The 18148-nt window shown below is 46.0% G+C and overlaps 1 protein-coding gene across 6 annotated transcripts in view; it reads left to right on the top strand.

Annotated features, from left to right (window-relative positions):
- Positions 1 to 18148, top strand: part of PCM1 (pericentriolar material 1) — a 1361399-nt gene that overhangs the window by 370022 nt on the left and 973229 nt on the right. For all 6 annotated transcript variants that reach the window (XM_078678108.1, XM_078678107.1, XM_078678103.1 and 3 more), the window contains one exon: positions 802 to 1049. In XM_078678108.1, the coding sequence (XP_078534234.1) occupies positions 802 to 1049 (248 nt within the window). The remainder of the gene's footprint in view (positions 1 to 801; positions 1050 to 18148) is intronic.

Below are 18148 nucleotides of genomic sequence, written 5' to 3'. Positions count from 1 at the left end.
CTGCGTTTCTGGCACGGAAAAGCTGTGTCTAAGAACTGACGTTAGCACGCGGAGGCGGCGTCTAAGTACTCCGACGACGTCATCACGGCGCCCACGTTGCCGACGACGGACGCGGAGCCGCAGACGACGCCTACCGACGCGCAAAGGTACTGCTACGCAAAAGTTTCCGGATCCAGTCTGACGCCTGGGGATATTCTAAGGTAAGGAATCTAATACTAACTAATGTCTCTTACAGATATATCGTTACACAAGTAGTAACTTGTGCATTAGCTATAAAGTGTCGTCACCTGCTGGGCAACAATAAGCCATGCCATTTGTGCAGTGAGCTCTGTACATTGTACTGAGGGTTCAAGGTGTTATTATAGTGTGCCTGCGAAGTTTAAATGTAAGAAAATGCTGTTTCAGGGAATCCTATCCTGCACTGACATGTACACAAATGTATAGTAAAAGTCACTGTCTGCTAGAAAGAAGACAACTTAAGAAATGTGAGCAGAAAGATGGCATTGTTTTGAGCAGGGCCATATTACAGGGAGGGGGATTAAATACCTCTGCAACTGGACAGCATCATCTGGCTCTATAACCTGGTGGAAATGGTGGCTAAGAATTTTGGGGTGAAGGTTTCTACAATCATGATAGTTTGGTATATTGTTAGCATTCTCTAAATTGTAATAGAATATGGGTTGATGTTAATAAATTTCTCGTTGAAAAGCTAATATATTTCTTTCCCTTATGAAAGGAAGGCTTTTTTGAAAACTGGTCTAACTTCACCACTAATTGTTAATTTGCATTTCGTCTGTTTAGATTGTGTGTATAACAGGGATGAAGACAAAGATGGTTATGTGGCACGTGGAGGGGAAGGTGAAGATGATGATGATGAAGATGGTGATGAAGCTAATGATCAAGCTAGTGAAGATTCTGTATCGAGTCAGAGAAGCAGCATTGTAGATAATAATGCACCTGTAGATGCAGAGTTTGAGCAGAAATTTAATCGTCTTGTAGCTGCAAAGCAGAAACTGAGACAGTTACAAGATCTTGTTGCTCTGGTGCAGGTAGGATCTTGACCTTAACAGCCATGAGTTTTTTTGTTTTTTGTTGAATGAATGTCATTGGCTAGTGTTTCAACAATACCACTGGGATTCTGTAAGCACTACTTCCCAGTGATTGTCTCTCAAGTAGTTGCTTGGTTTAGACTGATTGCTAACAAATCTTTCTTGCAAACAGAATGTATTATTTGTCAAAACACATTCCTTTGTAAAAAAAAACACTGCTATATTGTAGCAACCATCAGGAAACCAATATGTTCAACATGAGGTTGTAAGAAACAATATGTCTTTGAGGCAAGTTTTGTACAGATTTGAATTTTGTTTGCTCATTGTGGGAAGTTTTCTCATGAGTTCAAGGCCTATAAAGTGTTACTTGACTCAAATTGGAAGAATAACAGCCTTTTACTATGGGTGTTCTGGGCGTACATTAATATAGAGCCCAAAAGTGATCACCAAGTACGCACCTTTTGCCCTTGAGACTCAAAGTATCAAAGTTTAGCATTCCAAGGCATACATGGGCTAGTTGTGTCCAGCCAATGCTTTAAATAAAAGGAGTTGTTTAACTTTAAGCATAACCCAGTATCGTACATAAAAGTCAGAGGGCCTCAATAAAATACAGTATTCAAGGGGGGTAACAATTGTGAGAAGGAACCAATTTGAATTCAATGCAAGATAGGGCACATTAACCCTTGGGGTAAAGTAGTATTTAAGGTTTCCAGTCTACCCTAACAAAGTGATTGTGGTCTTGCTTAAGTGTTAATTATCAATGTCAAAGGTCCCCCAACAGTGTCTCTTCCCTGCAATGTACCGTCACTCACTGTTTAATTACAAACAGGAGAGGTCAGTAGGTAATTCTCTCTTGCTGGCAATAAGTAAAAAGATCTACCAGGCTAACCTTTTGCTGGTCCCACTATCAGCCCTCTATAGCCAGGTGAAGTGATGGTAGTACTGCCTGGTGAAGGATTGTGCATATGGTTGCCACTCCAGACCACAGAGACTAACCATATGTCGCATTTCATGTCATAGCGAGCCCTCAGTGTACATACAGATTAGTCATGAGGGCAAACATCAGAGTTCCATTTTAGCCTTGAAGTGATAGAGACTATTTCATCCATGATTTAGTAGATAGTGATATCAAATGTGATCACTAAAGAGAGCATTTGGGGCTGGGTTTTCCAATATATATATATTTTTATAATAGTTTTTGCGGGATAACTATAGCATTACATTGCAAATAACCATAGCATTACATGACAGTTTGAGCAGATAATAGTCTATTTCACATTTCAACATATCTCACATTTTGTTAGTTGTACTCATGCAAGTTCTCGCTGTGTGCTATGAAGTGACTAACAAGGCATGTCATTACAACCAAACTATATGTTCGAGGCATGTGAGCTGTAGATCACATGCTTTGCATACTTCTGCCATCTAGTGTTGGGTCTGGATGTTTGCAAGCTGTTTCTCTCAAAGAAGTTTTTCCTGTCATGAGGTAAGGTGACTCCTCCTTTCTGTGATAGTGCGCACGGGCATTGACACCATTGATTCATTGTTTTTTTTCCTTCATCTGGTTTGGACGTGTATTTCTGCGCTCCAGTTCGAAACCGTTCCTCGGGTTCTCCTCGGTATGCAATTCACTTACCCTCGACAGTATTGTTATTCGACCTCGTTTCCCATTCTCCGCATATCCTATAGGTTTAGAAAAATCACTTCAATTGGAAACTTTATGGAAGGCCATCGGGCCTACCTGTGTCGGGCCTCCTCACAGTCGATTGAACGGACTCCATTCAAATTCTGTCACGGGGTGCCACACCAAGTACACAGGTATCAACTCGCACGAAGTATGCATCTTGTCCCTCTCACTGGAAGACGACTAACAAGAGTGCCACGCATGCAAATCTTTTCGATCTAGGAAGACGCTCCGTGACCGTCGGGCTCGACATCACGAACTGCAACAACAATAGAGTGACTCCATTCTGGATCTCTTCGGAGAAGATACCGAACAAGACATCTATGACGCACAAGGAGCTGAGGAAAAAGAGGGACTCATTTCCATGTCAGAATCCGACTGCGACATGGAAGAATAGATTTCGCTTGGTCAGCGTACCGTGAGTACGGATCCTCCTCTGCCCCAAACCCAACCTCATCCCAAGAAAAAGGCCCTGGTCCCACATCTGACTTTGGGCCAAGGTCAGCACCGAAACAAATACTAAAGTCTTCCAGTGCAGGATCAAGTTGGCCTCATTCGGGCACCGAGCTGAATCAATCGACATTGAAACTGAAACCTGTTTCTGAGTCAGCTCCTTCGGTACTGAAACAATATTCGGATACAAAGACTTCGGTGCCAAAAACCTCTGCTCCCAAAATATTAGCACTGGAAAAAAAAAACTCCCACTCCATCAAAAGAGCCTAGTTTCCACGTCCCGCCTTCAAACTTGAACCCAAAACAAAAGAAACTGGTAATCAATCCAAAATCGGACCAATTCACGCACAGTTGCCATTGAAATGCAAACCACAAACTGAGGACTCTTACCAAATTCCTCCTAAAGAGAAAAAATGTTAGTACTAACCCCTCTCCTCCTCCTCCTCCTCCTCTAACACCTCCTTCCCCCACCTAACCCAAATTTGTTAACACCCACAAATTCACCACTACCACAAACACCTGATAACCAGGATGATGGTAGACCGTGTAGATGATAAATGATGATAATCCTGATCCATGAAACGATTATAACCCAGATACAAACATAAATCACGATCCTGATCTATACCCTACAAAACCCTCTCCACCTGATGATAAATAGGGCTGCTGAATAGCATTTAGTTCAGCTTCATAAAGAGTCACGTCAGGAGGATTTTCTCTTTAAAACACTAAGGGCCCGATGTAGGAAGCGTAATTCCGGTCGGTAACGGCCGAAATTACCGAATTTCGGCTGTTACCGACCGGAATTAGGCTTTTCATATGTAGGTGGCTTCATTTCAGAATCGGTAATTTACCGAATCTGTATTTAAGAATTCAGTAAATTACCGAATCTGAAATGTAGGGAGCACTCAAATGAGTGCTTTTCCCATTTTAGGATTCGTTATTTACCACCAAATAGAAGTTGGTGGTAAATAATGAAAACCTTAGAAAAAGCATTTTTTTTGCCTTTCCAACAGTGCCATGTTGCAGACACACATGCCCTTAGGGCATGTATGTCTGCAACATGTGTACCCATACACATTTGAGGGGTGCAACAGGGTGTCAAAGTGACACCCTGCCACCCTTCAATGTTTCCCCCATTTACCGAATCGGTATTTACCGATTCGGTAATTGACATTCATTCCTATGGGCCAACAGGCCCATAGGAATAAATGGCAATTACCGAATCGGAAACTTACCGATTCGGTAATTATTTAAGAAAAATTACCTACATCCCATTTGCCTGTTCTTAAATACCGAATCGGTATGATTTGGTATTTAAGAATCGGTAATCTGGGATTACCTACATCGGGCCCTAAGTTCTTGAGAGAGAGCGAGAGATATATATATATATATATATATATATATATATATATATATATATATATATTATATATATATTATATATATATTTATTAAAGGTATGCTAAGACATGCAGACGACCTTTGAAGATCCGGTTCGCTCTTGAATAGGGTGGATTAAAAGTATAAATCTGCACCATCAGATTCAGTTTACATCAAGGGTCAATTACCATTGGATTCCTTAGCGGTTTCTAATGCACGTAAACGGGCAAACTAAGAAACATCGGGTTCTCTTCCAGGGGATCCTCATCAAAGTCATAAGCATTAGAATATTCCCGCCCATGCGCGGGACCCCGGAAACATTATATTATATGTGCCCCACATATATATATCCATATGACAGATTGCTGGCGAGATTTTGCACGAATAAAGCGCTGAAGAATGAGCACTTAATGGTGGTTTCGCTCTTACGTTATTTTGGTCTCCATTGGAAACAGGGGGCACAGTGAATGGCGTTTTTATGCCTATATATATATATATATATATATATATATATATATATATATATATATATATATATATATATATATATATGTGTATATATATATATATATATAAATATATATATATATATGTACAATTGCAGCCTATAAACACCAGAGCTGAATTATGCTGTAAAGAATTTCCATAAACCATGAACAAACATGCATTATAAACATGAGAGACAACAACAGTTTTGTTTTAGAACTGATTTAATGCTCAGAAAGCAGTGGAAATTCTCATGAAACACTGAAAGCATAGGAAGCTCCCAGGCTGCATTGCAAAACCACAGTCTAAAAAGACTGAAAAGCTAACCTGCGTCAACATGCAGCAAAACTGACACTGTGCCTTTAAGGCACCCATGACCTCCAGCTTCCCATCATGCCTCAGGGGTGACAGTTAGGTCAGTTGTTCTTTCCGGCTCCTTCAGGAAGGACCCTGGTAACTCAGCTCCACTCTTTTCTGACTTTTTGTCAGAAATTTCCTTCATTATTCTGATTTTTCTTGCTTACTTTGACATTTTACAACTAGTCAAATAAGAATCTGTCTTTTACTGACAGTTTTGTGAGGCATTTTTACACAATATGCCCTCACTCTTTGATAACTGCCCTTCTTGTGGCAACAAGAAGGCTAAAACAAACAGTCATGATGTCTGTATACTTTGTTTGCCTGATCATCATGACCCACTGCGCAGTCCTCACTGCGAGCGCCTGTCCGAAAGAACTCTTAAGGACAGGGAGAGGAATCGCATTTATGGCCTAGCCCAAAGGTCATCCAGAGGAAGATCTCTGGTGAAGAAGGGCTCCAAGAGGGCTAGATCACCTTCGAGGGACAAATCTTCACGTCCTTCAGCGTCGGGCTCGGCGCTGAAGAAACAACAACCGGTGGGTCATTTATCTAGAAAACGACCGTCGACGGAAAGAAGATCAGGTTCGTCGCCGACGTCGAGAGTTCCTGTTCCGTCGTCGAAATCCCCTCCGCCGTCGTCAACCAGGCGACGATCGGCGTCGAGGGAGGTCACACCTCCGCCGTCGTCAACAGGGCGACGATCGGCGTCGAGAAGAGTGACTCCTCCGCCGTCGTCAACCAGGCGACGATCGGCGTCGAGGACCAAGTCCCCTCTGCCGTCGTCAACCAGACGTCGATCGGTGTTGAGGAGGCGATCGTCGGCGTCGAGGGTATCCAAAACCTCTCCGCCGTCGTCTCATAGACCTTCGACGTTGAGAGAGAAAGCTCCGTCGTCGGCTGGTCATCGCCGTTCGGCGTCGAGAAGCCATCATTCCTCGCATCGTTCGCCGTCGAGACATTCGATGCAGAGATTGCTTCCTCCGTCGATACCCCAGAGGTTTTCGACGTCGAGAGAGAGGGTTCCATCGGAACAGCGCTGTTCAACGCCGAGAGACCAACGTTCGTCACCGCCGAGGCACTCGACGTCAGAACACCCGACGTCGAGACCTCATGAAAGGTCTGATTTGACGGCAAGGGACTCTGTGATTATGGTGACTGAATCAGCTTTGCGTCACTCCTCTTCACACTCTTCTGGTTCCTCAAAATCACCCTCAAGGTCCAGAAGTCCTGTCAATAGATCTCCTTTACGGCGGACAAATCCTTCTTCGGAGGCAGTGAGATTGTCCCCTAGATGGTACCAACCGTTGGATCGTTGGCGAGATTCAGGGGCTGCCAAGCGGATGCGGGAGTACACCAGTCCGGAACACAGGTCTCTACTCCAAAGATTGGTGGCAGAAATGGACAGAAGCAGCCCTCCCAGGCGCTAAGCAGAAAGATCGCCTGTGAAGAGGCCGTCCAGATCTCGTTCTCCCAGAAGGGAAGAGCCTGCCAGGTGTCGTTCTCCCAGAAGGGAAGATCCGGCCAGATCTCGCTCTCCTAGAAGGGAGGAGCATCCAAGAAGGTCACACGAAAGGAGGCACGGTGCTCATCGCAGAAGGCGAAGAACGCCATCTTCTACTTCTTCCTCAACCTGATCTTCCAGGAGAAATTATTCTCCCACACTAACAGATAGCCCCATCTCTAGAGTTTCGCCAGTGGACGACATCAACACTTTCTGGATGTCCTGCAGAGAGGGGCTAAGAAACTGAGCATTGAAATGTCTGTTCCCCAAGTGGCTACGACAGTGATTTTTGAAACTCTACATCAAAAATCAGTTTCTCGTCTATTACTCCCCTTGGTCCCGGGAATTATGGATCCTGTCAAAGGCATTTTCCTGACTCCAGCGACTATTAGGGCAGTGCCAGCTCGCATCCAGAAAAAATATAAACCAGCTGACTCCGACCCAGTTTTTGTTAAAGCTGACCCTCCAGCAGACTCTGTGATTGTAGCAGTAGCGCGAAAAACACATGCAGTTGCTGCTTCCTCCTCAGTTCCACCGGAAAAAGACAGCAAATCACAGGACTCGTGGGGTCGGAAGGTATGCAATTCTGCCTCTTCTTCTGTGGGATTCCATGGATCGGTTCAAGTCCAAACTGCCCAAAGAGGACCAGAAGGACTTTGAGGAGACGCTGATTGAAGGCTGCCTAGTGTCTAACCAAATAATTAGCACAGCTGCAGACAGCGCAGTGCTAGCGGCTCATTCTTATTCCCATGGAGTTTGTGCCAGGAGGTCTTCTTGGCTACGCCTCACAGGCCTCAAGCCCGATGCACAACAACGCATCTTAAACCTTCCCTTTTCTGGTACCTCTCTCTTCGGTGAACACGCTGACGAGGAGATGAGTCGATTGAAGACCGAGCTGGACACTGTGAAAGCGGTCGGTCTAGAGAAGAAAAAGGAGTTCAAGCGCCGCTTTAAGACCAACAAGGGCAGAGGGGCTCAACAGAGGGTTCAAACCCCTCATGGGTCCCAAAACAAGAGTCAAGGCAAGACCCAAATGTGAGAAGTTGGCCCGATTATATGATGCTCACTAGTTCTAGTGATCACCTTGTTTCAGTCCAAACAACCCTTACGGTGATTGGTTGTAAGTCAACCTTATAGACCAGCTATCCTAATGGTAGCATGGACAAAGCAGTCTTAGGCTAAACTCTTTTGGCATGTGAAGCCAGCTGTTTTACCACAATATAACCCCTTGAATACCAGATGAAAGGACACCACACAGGTTGTTATGAAAATAAACACTATATTTATTAATAACAACACCTCTGAACTCTTTATGACGTCGGAGGGCTAAGCACATGACAATCTCTTAAGAAAAATACGACAGGTTGCACAAAATTACAATGGTGCCCTAGAGGCACGACAAACCATATACTAAGTAAGTGGAATGTGAAAGTCGATAGAAGGAATGGAGCTGTCCAGAGGCTGGAGGTTCGTTAGGACTACGCTATCTTCACCTTAGGTAAGTAATAGGAGGCCCACGGGACGCATGTGCAGAGTGTGAACTCACACGCGAGATGCGTAACACGTCTATGGACAGTACAGTTCAAGTAAAAGGTAAGTACGGACAATCCTGACTAGTTAGGACAAAAACGACTGTGGAAGTGGACACTAGGACAGTTAAACTACCCTTGAGCACCGAAATGCTCTTGTTACCTCACCCACGGGCTGCGGGTGCATAGGTGTCAAAGTGTGTCAGGTTCTCGCGTTGAAGTCTATGGAGCCTGGAAGAAAAGATGTTGCAGGCGACCAGGAGGAAGATGTCCGGTGCGATCCAAGGGTGGATCGGTGAAGAAGAGGACCTGAAAGCAGAGGGGACAGTGTTCAAAGTCACTAGCCAGTGACCGGTGTGGAACCAGGAAGGAACCAGATGCTGTCGTCGCGATCAGGTGAAGAGTGGACGCTTGACTCTGCAGCCACGTGGACCAGGAGGTGTCTTCGACGACCAGGATGGAGGCACGAGCTGTCCCACGCAGGCTCTCGCTGTCGGCGGTGTCGGATCCGGAATTGGAGTCAACAGGCCTTGGCAAAGGCAACCCACGCGGTGAGTGGAAAAGACGTCTGGTGCGGACTAGGAGAGTCCGGGGTGCCCCTCTTTTGGAAGGGAGCAAGGGCCAGTCTGGAGCAACCAGACCAGCAGTGAAGATTTCAAGGTTCGTCGTCTAGGAGGCCACTAGCCAGCCGGCAAGTGACCAGACAACGCGTCGAGCAGCAAGCAAGCAGAAGGGCCCCACGCACATCTCGTGGAGGCTGGAGGGCTGATCTTCGGTGCAGGAGCTGCTCGGGGCTGGGGCTCCTCAATCCCCAAAGCACTTGGTCGAGTTTACCTCGGGAGTCGTGCTGTAAGCGAAGTGCAGTTTCTTTCAAGATGGCCGGTCCCACGTGTCTCGTCGCACCCACGGGTCTCAGCTTTGCTGCAGATGTGAGTTGAGGTCGGAGACGTCTGGGAATCCGGGTCTCGTCGGGCTCTGAAGTCTGGATCCTCGAGGGAAGACGACAAAGTGAAGCCGCTGGACGCTTGATGGTGCCTGCAGTTGCAGGGTGGACACTCCTTGCCCACAAGGGAGATTTCTTCAGTCTTCTGTGGAGCAGAAAGTCGAAGTCCAGAGTTTCTTCTTGTAGAGTAGTTCAGGATTAATCTAATTTGGAATGGGACCAGCTCCTACCTTTATTCTGCTAAAGGGGGCTGCACTACTGACTAGGTCCCTCCCCTGGGTGGGATCAGGAAGGGGGGTGGTTACACCCCCTATCCTTTGTCCGGTTTCGTGCCAGAGCTGGGGCTGGAGTGCCCCAGAAACTGGTTTGAACCGGTGTATGCACAGGGCACGGTGTGTGCCCCAGGCATGTCTCATTCCTTTCAGGCCTCCCTACCTCAATACACAAAATCCTGTCTGGGCTGGTGCTAGCACCTCCCAAGGCAGGAAACCCTTTGTCCAGGCCTCCCTAGCTGGAAGGACTCCCAGCAGCAGGAGGTCAAACTTGTGTCTGTGGTGGCAGCATCCATTTTGTGATGCCAAGGCTCGAGTTAACTTTAACCGGGGTTCACAGTTACATACATGTCGTGCCCCTCTAGAAGGGTGGAATGCTATCCCCGTCGCCAGAATTGGCGAGGGGGGTAGTATTCCAATTCGTATGACACCTTACTCGACATGGTTTGATAATGTTATACCAGCGTTAGCATTTAACCGCGAGGATTATAATGCACTTCAGAGTATATGGTATAGCGTTATCATGGAACAGCTATTAGGACTTGGTTCCGCAAGCTGCAGACGGACTCAGCTCATGCCAGAGCACCATCTCACATAATTTCAAGCACTCTGCCTTCAGGATTGATAAGGCCAGCCATAGGAGTGACTGATAGGAATATATGTGTCCATTTTAGGGTTAGATAAAGGTATACTATATCTACAGCAAAGGGTGATTACACCACCTTGCCCCAGCTGTCGTGCAGCCAGTTGTGTCAGTTTTAGATGGCCAGGCAGGGGTGGCATAATACATGCTTCAGCCCCTGGTAGGCCTTGGGTACACCTATGCCCTGGGTACCTAAGGTACACTGTACAGGGACTGATAAGGTGACCCAGTATCCAATTAGATATGTACCTAAGGTACATGGAGTCCATCTTAACAGAGAGAGCAGGAAGCCTGGGGTCCTGAATAGCAGGATCCCAGGCCAACTAAGTCAAAAACCAGCAAAACACCAGGCAAAAAGTTGGGGGTAACCATAGTCAGATATCCACCTTCCTACACCAATTTCGAGGGGGCAAATCTGGTAGAAGTAGAGGAGGTCACCAGCAGTCCTCTAACACGGCGAGGGGAGGAAAGGCTTGAACAGTGGCTTCCTCTGGCGCCGTTGCCCACTCCAGTGGGAGGAAGTGCTTCACAACATCTGGCAGAGTGGGTCAGCATCACAAAAGATCGTTGGGTGCTGAATATACTGCGCAATGGATACACGCTACGTTTCCGTGCGCTCCCAAAGAACACTCCTCCGAAAAAACTTTTCCCCACCAACTGGACCTGCTCCGGAGGGAGGTGAAAATTCTTCTGCAAAAAGAGTGCCTCCCTCTCAAAGGGGAAAAGGAGTCTACTCCAGATATTTTCTGGTTCCCAAAAGAGATCAGGAGGACAAATTCAGGCCCATTCTAGACCGTCGTCTTCTAAACAAAGTCATAGTCAAGGAGAAGTTCCGCATGCTAGCTCTTCACCAAATATGTCCACATCTGCAGGTCGGGGATTGGATGTGTTCGGTGGATCTGCAAGATGCATACTTTCATATCCCGATTACACTACGGCACCGGAAGTACTTGAGGTTTGTGATAGGCAACAAACATTACCAGTACCAATTGCTACATTACCAGTACCAATTGCTGCCCTTTGGGCTCAAGTCCGCACCACGAGTCTTCACCAAATGCATGGCAGTGGTGGCGGCTTTCCTTCACAAAAAGGGGCTTTTCATCTATCCGTACATGGACGACTGGCTCCTAAAAGGTCCATCCCCTCTACAAGTAGCAAACGATGTCCAGCTTTTCCTACACCAGTTGCACAAGCTCGATCTCCACGTCAACATGGAGAAGTCGGTCCAGCGGCCAACACAGTACATCCACTACCTAGGCTCTGTTCTGGACACAAAATTGGGAAAAGCGTTTCCTTCGGAGGAGAGACTGTTTTCTATGCTGCAGAAATGCAGAATTCTGCTCGAGTCTCGAAACCCAACATTCCGACAAGTTGCCTCCCTGCTGGGTTCCATGGCGTCCTGCATCTTTCTCGTACCGAATGCCAGGTTGAGAATGAGGCCTTTGCAACAAGTCATGGAGGACCAATGGGACCAAGTGACAGGGCGTTGGGAGGACCGAATCAGTCTACCCCAAGCAGCTAGGACTTCCATCAAATGGTGGACTCGACCGCAGAATGTTCTGGTGGGAGTACCTTTTCACCAACCGCTTCCAACGCAGTCAATAGTGATAGACGCTTCTCTGGAAGGCTGGGGGGCACACATGGGGTGCCTTCAAATTCAAGGTCGGTGGTCGGTTCAAGAGCAAACCTACCATATCAACATGCTGGAGCTCCGAGCGGTGCATCTTGCTCTCAAAGCTCTTCTTCCAGCGGTCAAGACCAATTCAGTCCTGGTTCACACAGACAATACAACCACCATGTTCTATCTGAACAAGCAAGGAGGCCCTCGGTCATGCCCTCTCTCCCTGGAGTCACAGGCGATCTGGCACTGGCTTCTTGCTCGGAATCTCTCAATGGTAGCAGTGCACCTTCCAGGCGAGTTAAACATCAAGGCAGACGCACTCAGCAGGCACTTCGAAGATCAGCCAGACTGGGTGCTAAACGACGAGGTAGTAGACAAGCTTTTTTATTGTTGGGGTCGTCCAACTATAGACTTGTTTGCAGACGACGAAAACAGAAAATGCCACGTCTTCGCGTCCAGATTCCACCGGCCACGGACGCAGGGGAATGCTCTCTTGATGGATTGGTCAGGGACATTTGCTTACGCATTTCCTCCCCTGTCGCTGATCCCAAAGGTGATTTCCAAGCTCCTCAGGTCGAACATGGAGATGATTCTAATAGCTCCGGACTGGCCACGGCACTGGTGGTACCCGGACCTTCTTCATCTGTCTGCGTGCCCACACAAACGGCTGCCTTGCAGACCAGACCTGTTGAGCAAGATGAACGGGAGGATTCTGCTTCCCAACCTCCCGTCACTGAACCTGGCAGCATGGCTCCTGAAGTCCTGCAGTACGGACATCTGAACCTGCCTCCTGAATGTATGCACATTTTAAGAGAAGCCAAGAGGCCTTCCACAAGAGCGTCTTATGCGTTCAAGTGGAAGAGGTTTTATATGTGGTGCAGGGAGCGTCATCTTGATCCTACTGCGGGGCAGGAGGAGGTGGTTCTACCATATCTCCTTTCCTTAGCGACATCAGGGTTGAAGTATGCTTCCATTAGAGTACATCTGTCATCCATTGTAGCATATAGGAAATCTCCAAGCCAGATTTCTTTCTTTTAAGTACCAGTGGTCAAGGATTTCCTTCAGGGGTTGAAGAAAGTCTATCCCCCTGTGCGAAATCCTTCTCTTCCTTGGGAGTTGAACCTGGTTCTATCCAAGTTGATGGGGCCTCCTTTTGAGCCCATCCACAAGGCCTCTTTGCAACACCTCTCTTGGAAGGTTGCGTTCTTGGTGGCAATTACATCAGCGCGACGAGTAAGTGAGATACAAGCGCTATGTACAAAAAAAACCTACACTGTTTTCCACCACAACAGAGTAGTCTTAAGAGCACACCCATCCTTTTAACCTAAAGTGATCTCTGATTTTAATATTAATCAGTCCATTTCTCTTCCATCTTTCTTTCCAAACCCTATGACCCCGGCTGAGCGGTCTCTGCACTCTTTAGATCTCAAGAGAGTGCTTAAATTTTATTTGGAAAATACCAAGAGTATTAGGAAGACGGATCAGCTCTTTCCAGCTGCCAAAAGATCCATCTCCAGATGGATTATTTCCTGTATTAAATTGGCTTATCAGCTGGCGGGCAAGCCATTAATATTGTCACCCAAAGCACACTCTACTAGGGGGAAAGCGGTCACAGTAGCTTTCTTACATGATGTCCCTATGTCTGAGATTTGCAAGGCTGCAACCTGGAGATCAGTTCATACCTTTACAAGGCATTACTGTCTTGAATCTGATTCCAGGGCAGATACTCAAGTATGGCAAGCCTCTTTGAGGAATCTATTTGGGTAGCCTGCGGCCTGTACAAGCTTAGTTTTTCTAGGCTTAGTATTGGTATTACTGTTTTCATTACTCCTGAGGTGAGGCTCGCTATTCTATTCTAATGCTTACGACTATTGATGAGGATCCCCTGGAAGAGAAGGATTAGTTACTTACCTGTAATCCTAGTTCTCTTCCAGGGGTATCCTCATCAAAGTCATAAGCAACCCTCCCGCCTCCCCGGGCAAAGGATTATTTTAAGTTGGAGATATGGTTAACCTAAATGTTTCATGGTTTTTTCAGTCTCCGCAAAGAACTGCTGACCTAACTGTCACCCCTGAGGCATGATGGGAAGCTGGGGGTCATGGGTGCCTTAAAGGCACAGTGTCAGTTTTGCTGCATGTTGATGCAGGTTAGCTTTTCAGTCTTTTTAGACTGTGGTTTTGCAATGCAGCCTGGGAGCTTCCTATGCTTTCAGTGTTTCATGAGAATTTCCACTGCTTTCTGAGCATTAAAACAGTTCTAAAACAAAACGGTTGTTGTCTCTCATGTTTATAATGCATGTTGGTTCATGGTTTATGGAAATTCTTTACAGCATAATTCAGCTCTGGTGTTTATAGGCTGCAATTGTTTATTTTTATATATATATATATTCATGTGACCAAGCCCTCTGTGTAGGGCGAAACGTTATCCTGCCATGGTGTGCTGTTAATAAAAAACTCACCAGCACTCTGGGTCTTCCGTGTTCTTGTTGATTGTCAGCCGAGGATTGATGGCGTGGCGTCTATGCAGGAGTACAAGTGCGGAAAAATATATATATATGTTTATATATATATATATATATATATATATATATATATATATGGATATATAATATAATGTTTCCGGGGTCCCGCGCATGGGCGGGAATATTCTAATGCTTATGACTTTGATGAGGATACACCTGGAAGAGAACTAGGATTACAGGTAAGTAACTAATCCGTATGCCCCTCCTCCTGACACGGAATCAGGGGTGTGGAATTTAATGAAATATGTACTTGTCCAAGAGACAAGTAGCTTCATAAATCTACTTGTCCTGTAACAAAATCCACTTGTCCCTTTGGTGCCACATAGTACGCTGTAAAATAATGGCAGCCATCTCAATATAGAAGAGCTCTGATAGTAGCCTCTCTGGTTAATGTCAGGCTAATACTATAAAAGGATTTGACTTTTGGGGGTTTTCACTAGCTTTTCTCTAATCTTTTCCCATACTGAGAAAGATTGGAAATTTACTACCCCTGACAACTGCAGAAGTAAAGTTTCTTCCAGGGCTGGGAAAAATGTGGTTCGAGGAAAAGTGAACTTGTAAACACTCAGATTTCCACTGGGGCACATTCATCTTTGCTCATGCTAAAATGCAATTCCCAAATATTTTCTAGAATTACGGTTTCCTGGCCTACGTAAGGAAATTCATGTGAATTCATGAAAAACGTAAATCTGCATTAATATAAGGACATATATCCTGGGTGCACTTTTGTGACTTTCTTTAACATTTGAGCCCCTAATTCAATCTGAGATAACCAAGACTTTTTGTTTTTATTTAAATGCTTTCTCATCCTATCTATCGACTGGCTTCATTGTGTGTGACAACATTCTGCTCTTTTACAAAGTAGTTTTGTTCAGTACCAGGAATTTCTATGGCAATGAGGAGTTTGAGACCAAATACTGGCTGTCTAGTAAGAACGTGCTGGCGAACAGCACCACACCTACCTGATAATCCCCAGGTAGAGAAAGGAGCATAGTGCAGGCCAAGTGAGTAACCAGAAAATTGAAATACCCCCCACTTTGATCCAAAGCTCTTATGCCACCAAGCAAGCGAAAAAAGTCATTGGAGTCCTCCGCAGAATTGCTCTGTCTCTTCCATCTAAGCATCCATCCATTCATCCTTTCACCCACTGGTATCTAGCATTTCATCTTTACATGGTCATCCATTCATTCTTTCATTCATTAGCCTTTCACTAATATGTTCGTCCATCTGTTGATTTGTCAGTCCATCCGCTCATCAATATCCAAACCTACCCATCCATCTCCAAACCTAACCATTTCAGCCATCTGTCCATCCTTTCGCTCATCCAAACAGCCACCCTTTCCCTCCACCCATCTATCCATCCATCCTTTCACTCATCCATCCACCCTTTCACTCATCCATCCACCCTTTCACTCATCCATCCACCCACCCATCTACCAATCCATCAATCCATCCTTCCACTCATCCATTTATCCTTTACACTCATCCATCCTTTCGCTCCCTAATCCATACACCCTGTAACGCATCCATCCATTCACCTTTTCCTTCATTATAACATCCTTTGTCCATCCACTATCCCCGTCACTCAACCATCCCTGTCACTCTTTCATCCAAGCATTTAGCCAGCAACACTTACACTCACTGATCCTTTCCCCCCACACATTCATCCATCCTTTCACTCACACCCACCCTTTCACATTAATTATCAGCCTTTGTCTGTCGAGCTGCAGACAGAAGAGGCCCATCAAGAGCTCCACCTCTACAGTAGCTGCTAAAGTGGGGTGTTCACGAAGCCCATGTTCATACCTATCCTTCCATCTCCAAACCTATCTATCAAACTCATCTATCCCGCCTTCCTTTCACTCATCCATCCTTTCACCCCACACATCCTCCTTTTCGCTCATATTCATCCACCCTTTCACTCATCCCTCCATCCATCCTTTTGCTCATACATCCATCCTCCTTTTCACTCGTATATCCTTCCACCCTTTCACTTCCTCCATTTATGCTTTAGCTCATCCATCCACCCATCTTCCATTTCGCTTATATATCCATCCACCCTTTCACTAATCCCTCCATCCACCCTTTCACTAATCCATCCATCCACCTTAACACTCAACTACCCACCCATTCATCCACCCACCCACTCAGCCATCCATCCATTCATCTACTCTATCTCTCACCCATTAATCCCCCTTTCATTCAGCCATCCATCCACTTTCACCCCATCCATCCACTTTCACCCCATCCATCCACTTTCACCCCATCCATCCACTTTCACCCCATCCATCCACTCAGCCATCCATCCTTTCACCCTTACCCATCCATTCTTGCATCCTTCCTTACATCCATCATTTCACTCACTCATTCATTCATGCATCTATCCATCCACCCTTTCACTCCACCCATTCATCCATGCACCTATCCATCCACCCTATCACTTATTCTTCCATGCATCTATCCATTCACCCTTTCACTCATTCATCCATGCATCTATTCATCCACCCTATCACTCATCCACCCACCCCTTTCAAATCCATTATGGGCCTTTGTGTGCAGACCTGCAGACTGAAGAGGCCCATCAAGAACTCCACATCTGCTGTAGTTGCTATGGCAGTGTGTTCAAAATGCCCCTGGTATATGCACAAAGTGAGATGAGAGGCCTAGTGCAAGGACAGAAATGGGGGTGGCCATAGGCCTGCATGAAAGCCTCATGGAGAAACTTATGAGCTTTAATGTAAGCGCTGATTGACTAAGAAAACGAGAGGCCAAGGGGAGCAGGTCCGGGCTGTCAGAGAGGGCGGTGTTAGCAGGTTTAGGCACCGGGTGAAACATAAAGTGTACAGGAAAGGCAAAGTGCAAAGAAGGGGGTGCACGAGGTGCATGAGAAGGGAAAGCACTGCTCTTGGGGCCGTATGAGGCCCAAGAGTGGAGCACCAAGAGCAGAGCACAGATTAAAACGCAGGGGTCATACAGTTCAAGTCAGAGCAAGGGGCCAAGAGGCAGAAAAGGCAGCCTCTTACATGCCAGTGCTGTGAGTGTTCTGGAGCTGCAGAAGCACAATGTTTGTCTCATGCTCAAAGAAAATAAAAGGAACAGGGGCGGGCCTGGGGGCCACACAAGCTTATGGAGCTGGCTGCAACTTTGAGCTCTGCTATATCTCTGTTGTTGTTCTGCTCTGGGGAAATTAAAGTGCAGGCCCCAGCACCATTAAACTGTCTACTTGTCCTTTGGACAAAATCCAAATTAAAACCTCTTGCCCTCCTAAGAAATCTAGAAGTCTCGGGCGTCGGGAGAAAGGAATTCCCCACCCCTGTGGAATCTAAACTGATAGATGCCTCGGGGAAAAAGAGTAGCTGCATAGGCAGCCAATCATTTGCGTATTGCAATAACCAGGCTCTTTTAGCTAGATACGACAGAGCACACTACGACATACTGGAACAATTGCTCCAATTTCTACCAGATGAACATAAGTCTAAAGCACACAACCTAGTTCAGGAAGGAAAACTAATTTCAAACACTTCTATTAGATACACTTTAGATGCAGCTGACACTGCGGCTCGTGCAATCAACACCAGTGTCTTGCTAAGATGGCATGCCTGGCTTAGAATGTCAGGGTTTAGACCCTAAGTACAGGCTTCTATTTTAAATGTACCTTTTGATAAAGAGCATCGCTTTAGTCCTGTTTTAGACACTTCCTTAA

The sequence above is a fragment of the Lissotriton helveticus genome, chromosome 2_2, assembly GCF_964261635.1.
Source record: "Lissotriton helveticus chromosome 2_2, aLisHel1.1, whole genome shotgun sequence".
NCBI classification, from domain to species: Eukaryota; Metazoa; Chordata; class Amphibia; order Caudata; family Salamandridae; genus Lissotriton; species Lissotriton helveticus.
The sequence above is the reverse complement of the archived record's forward strand: the minus strand, read 5'-3'. Positions and strand labels throughout refer to the sequence as shown.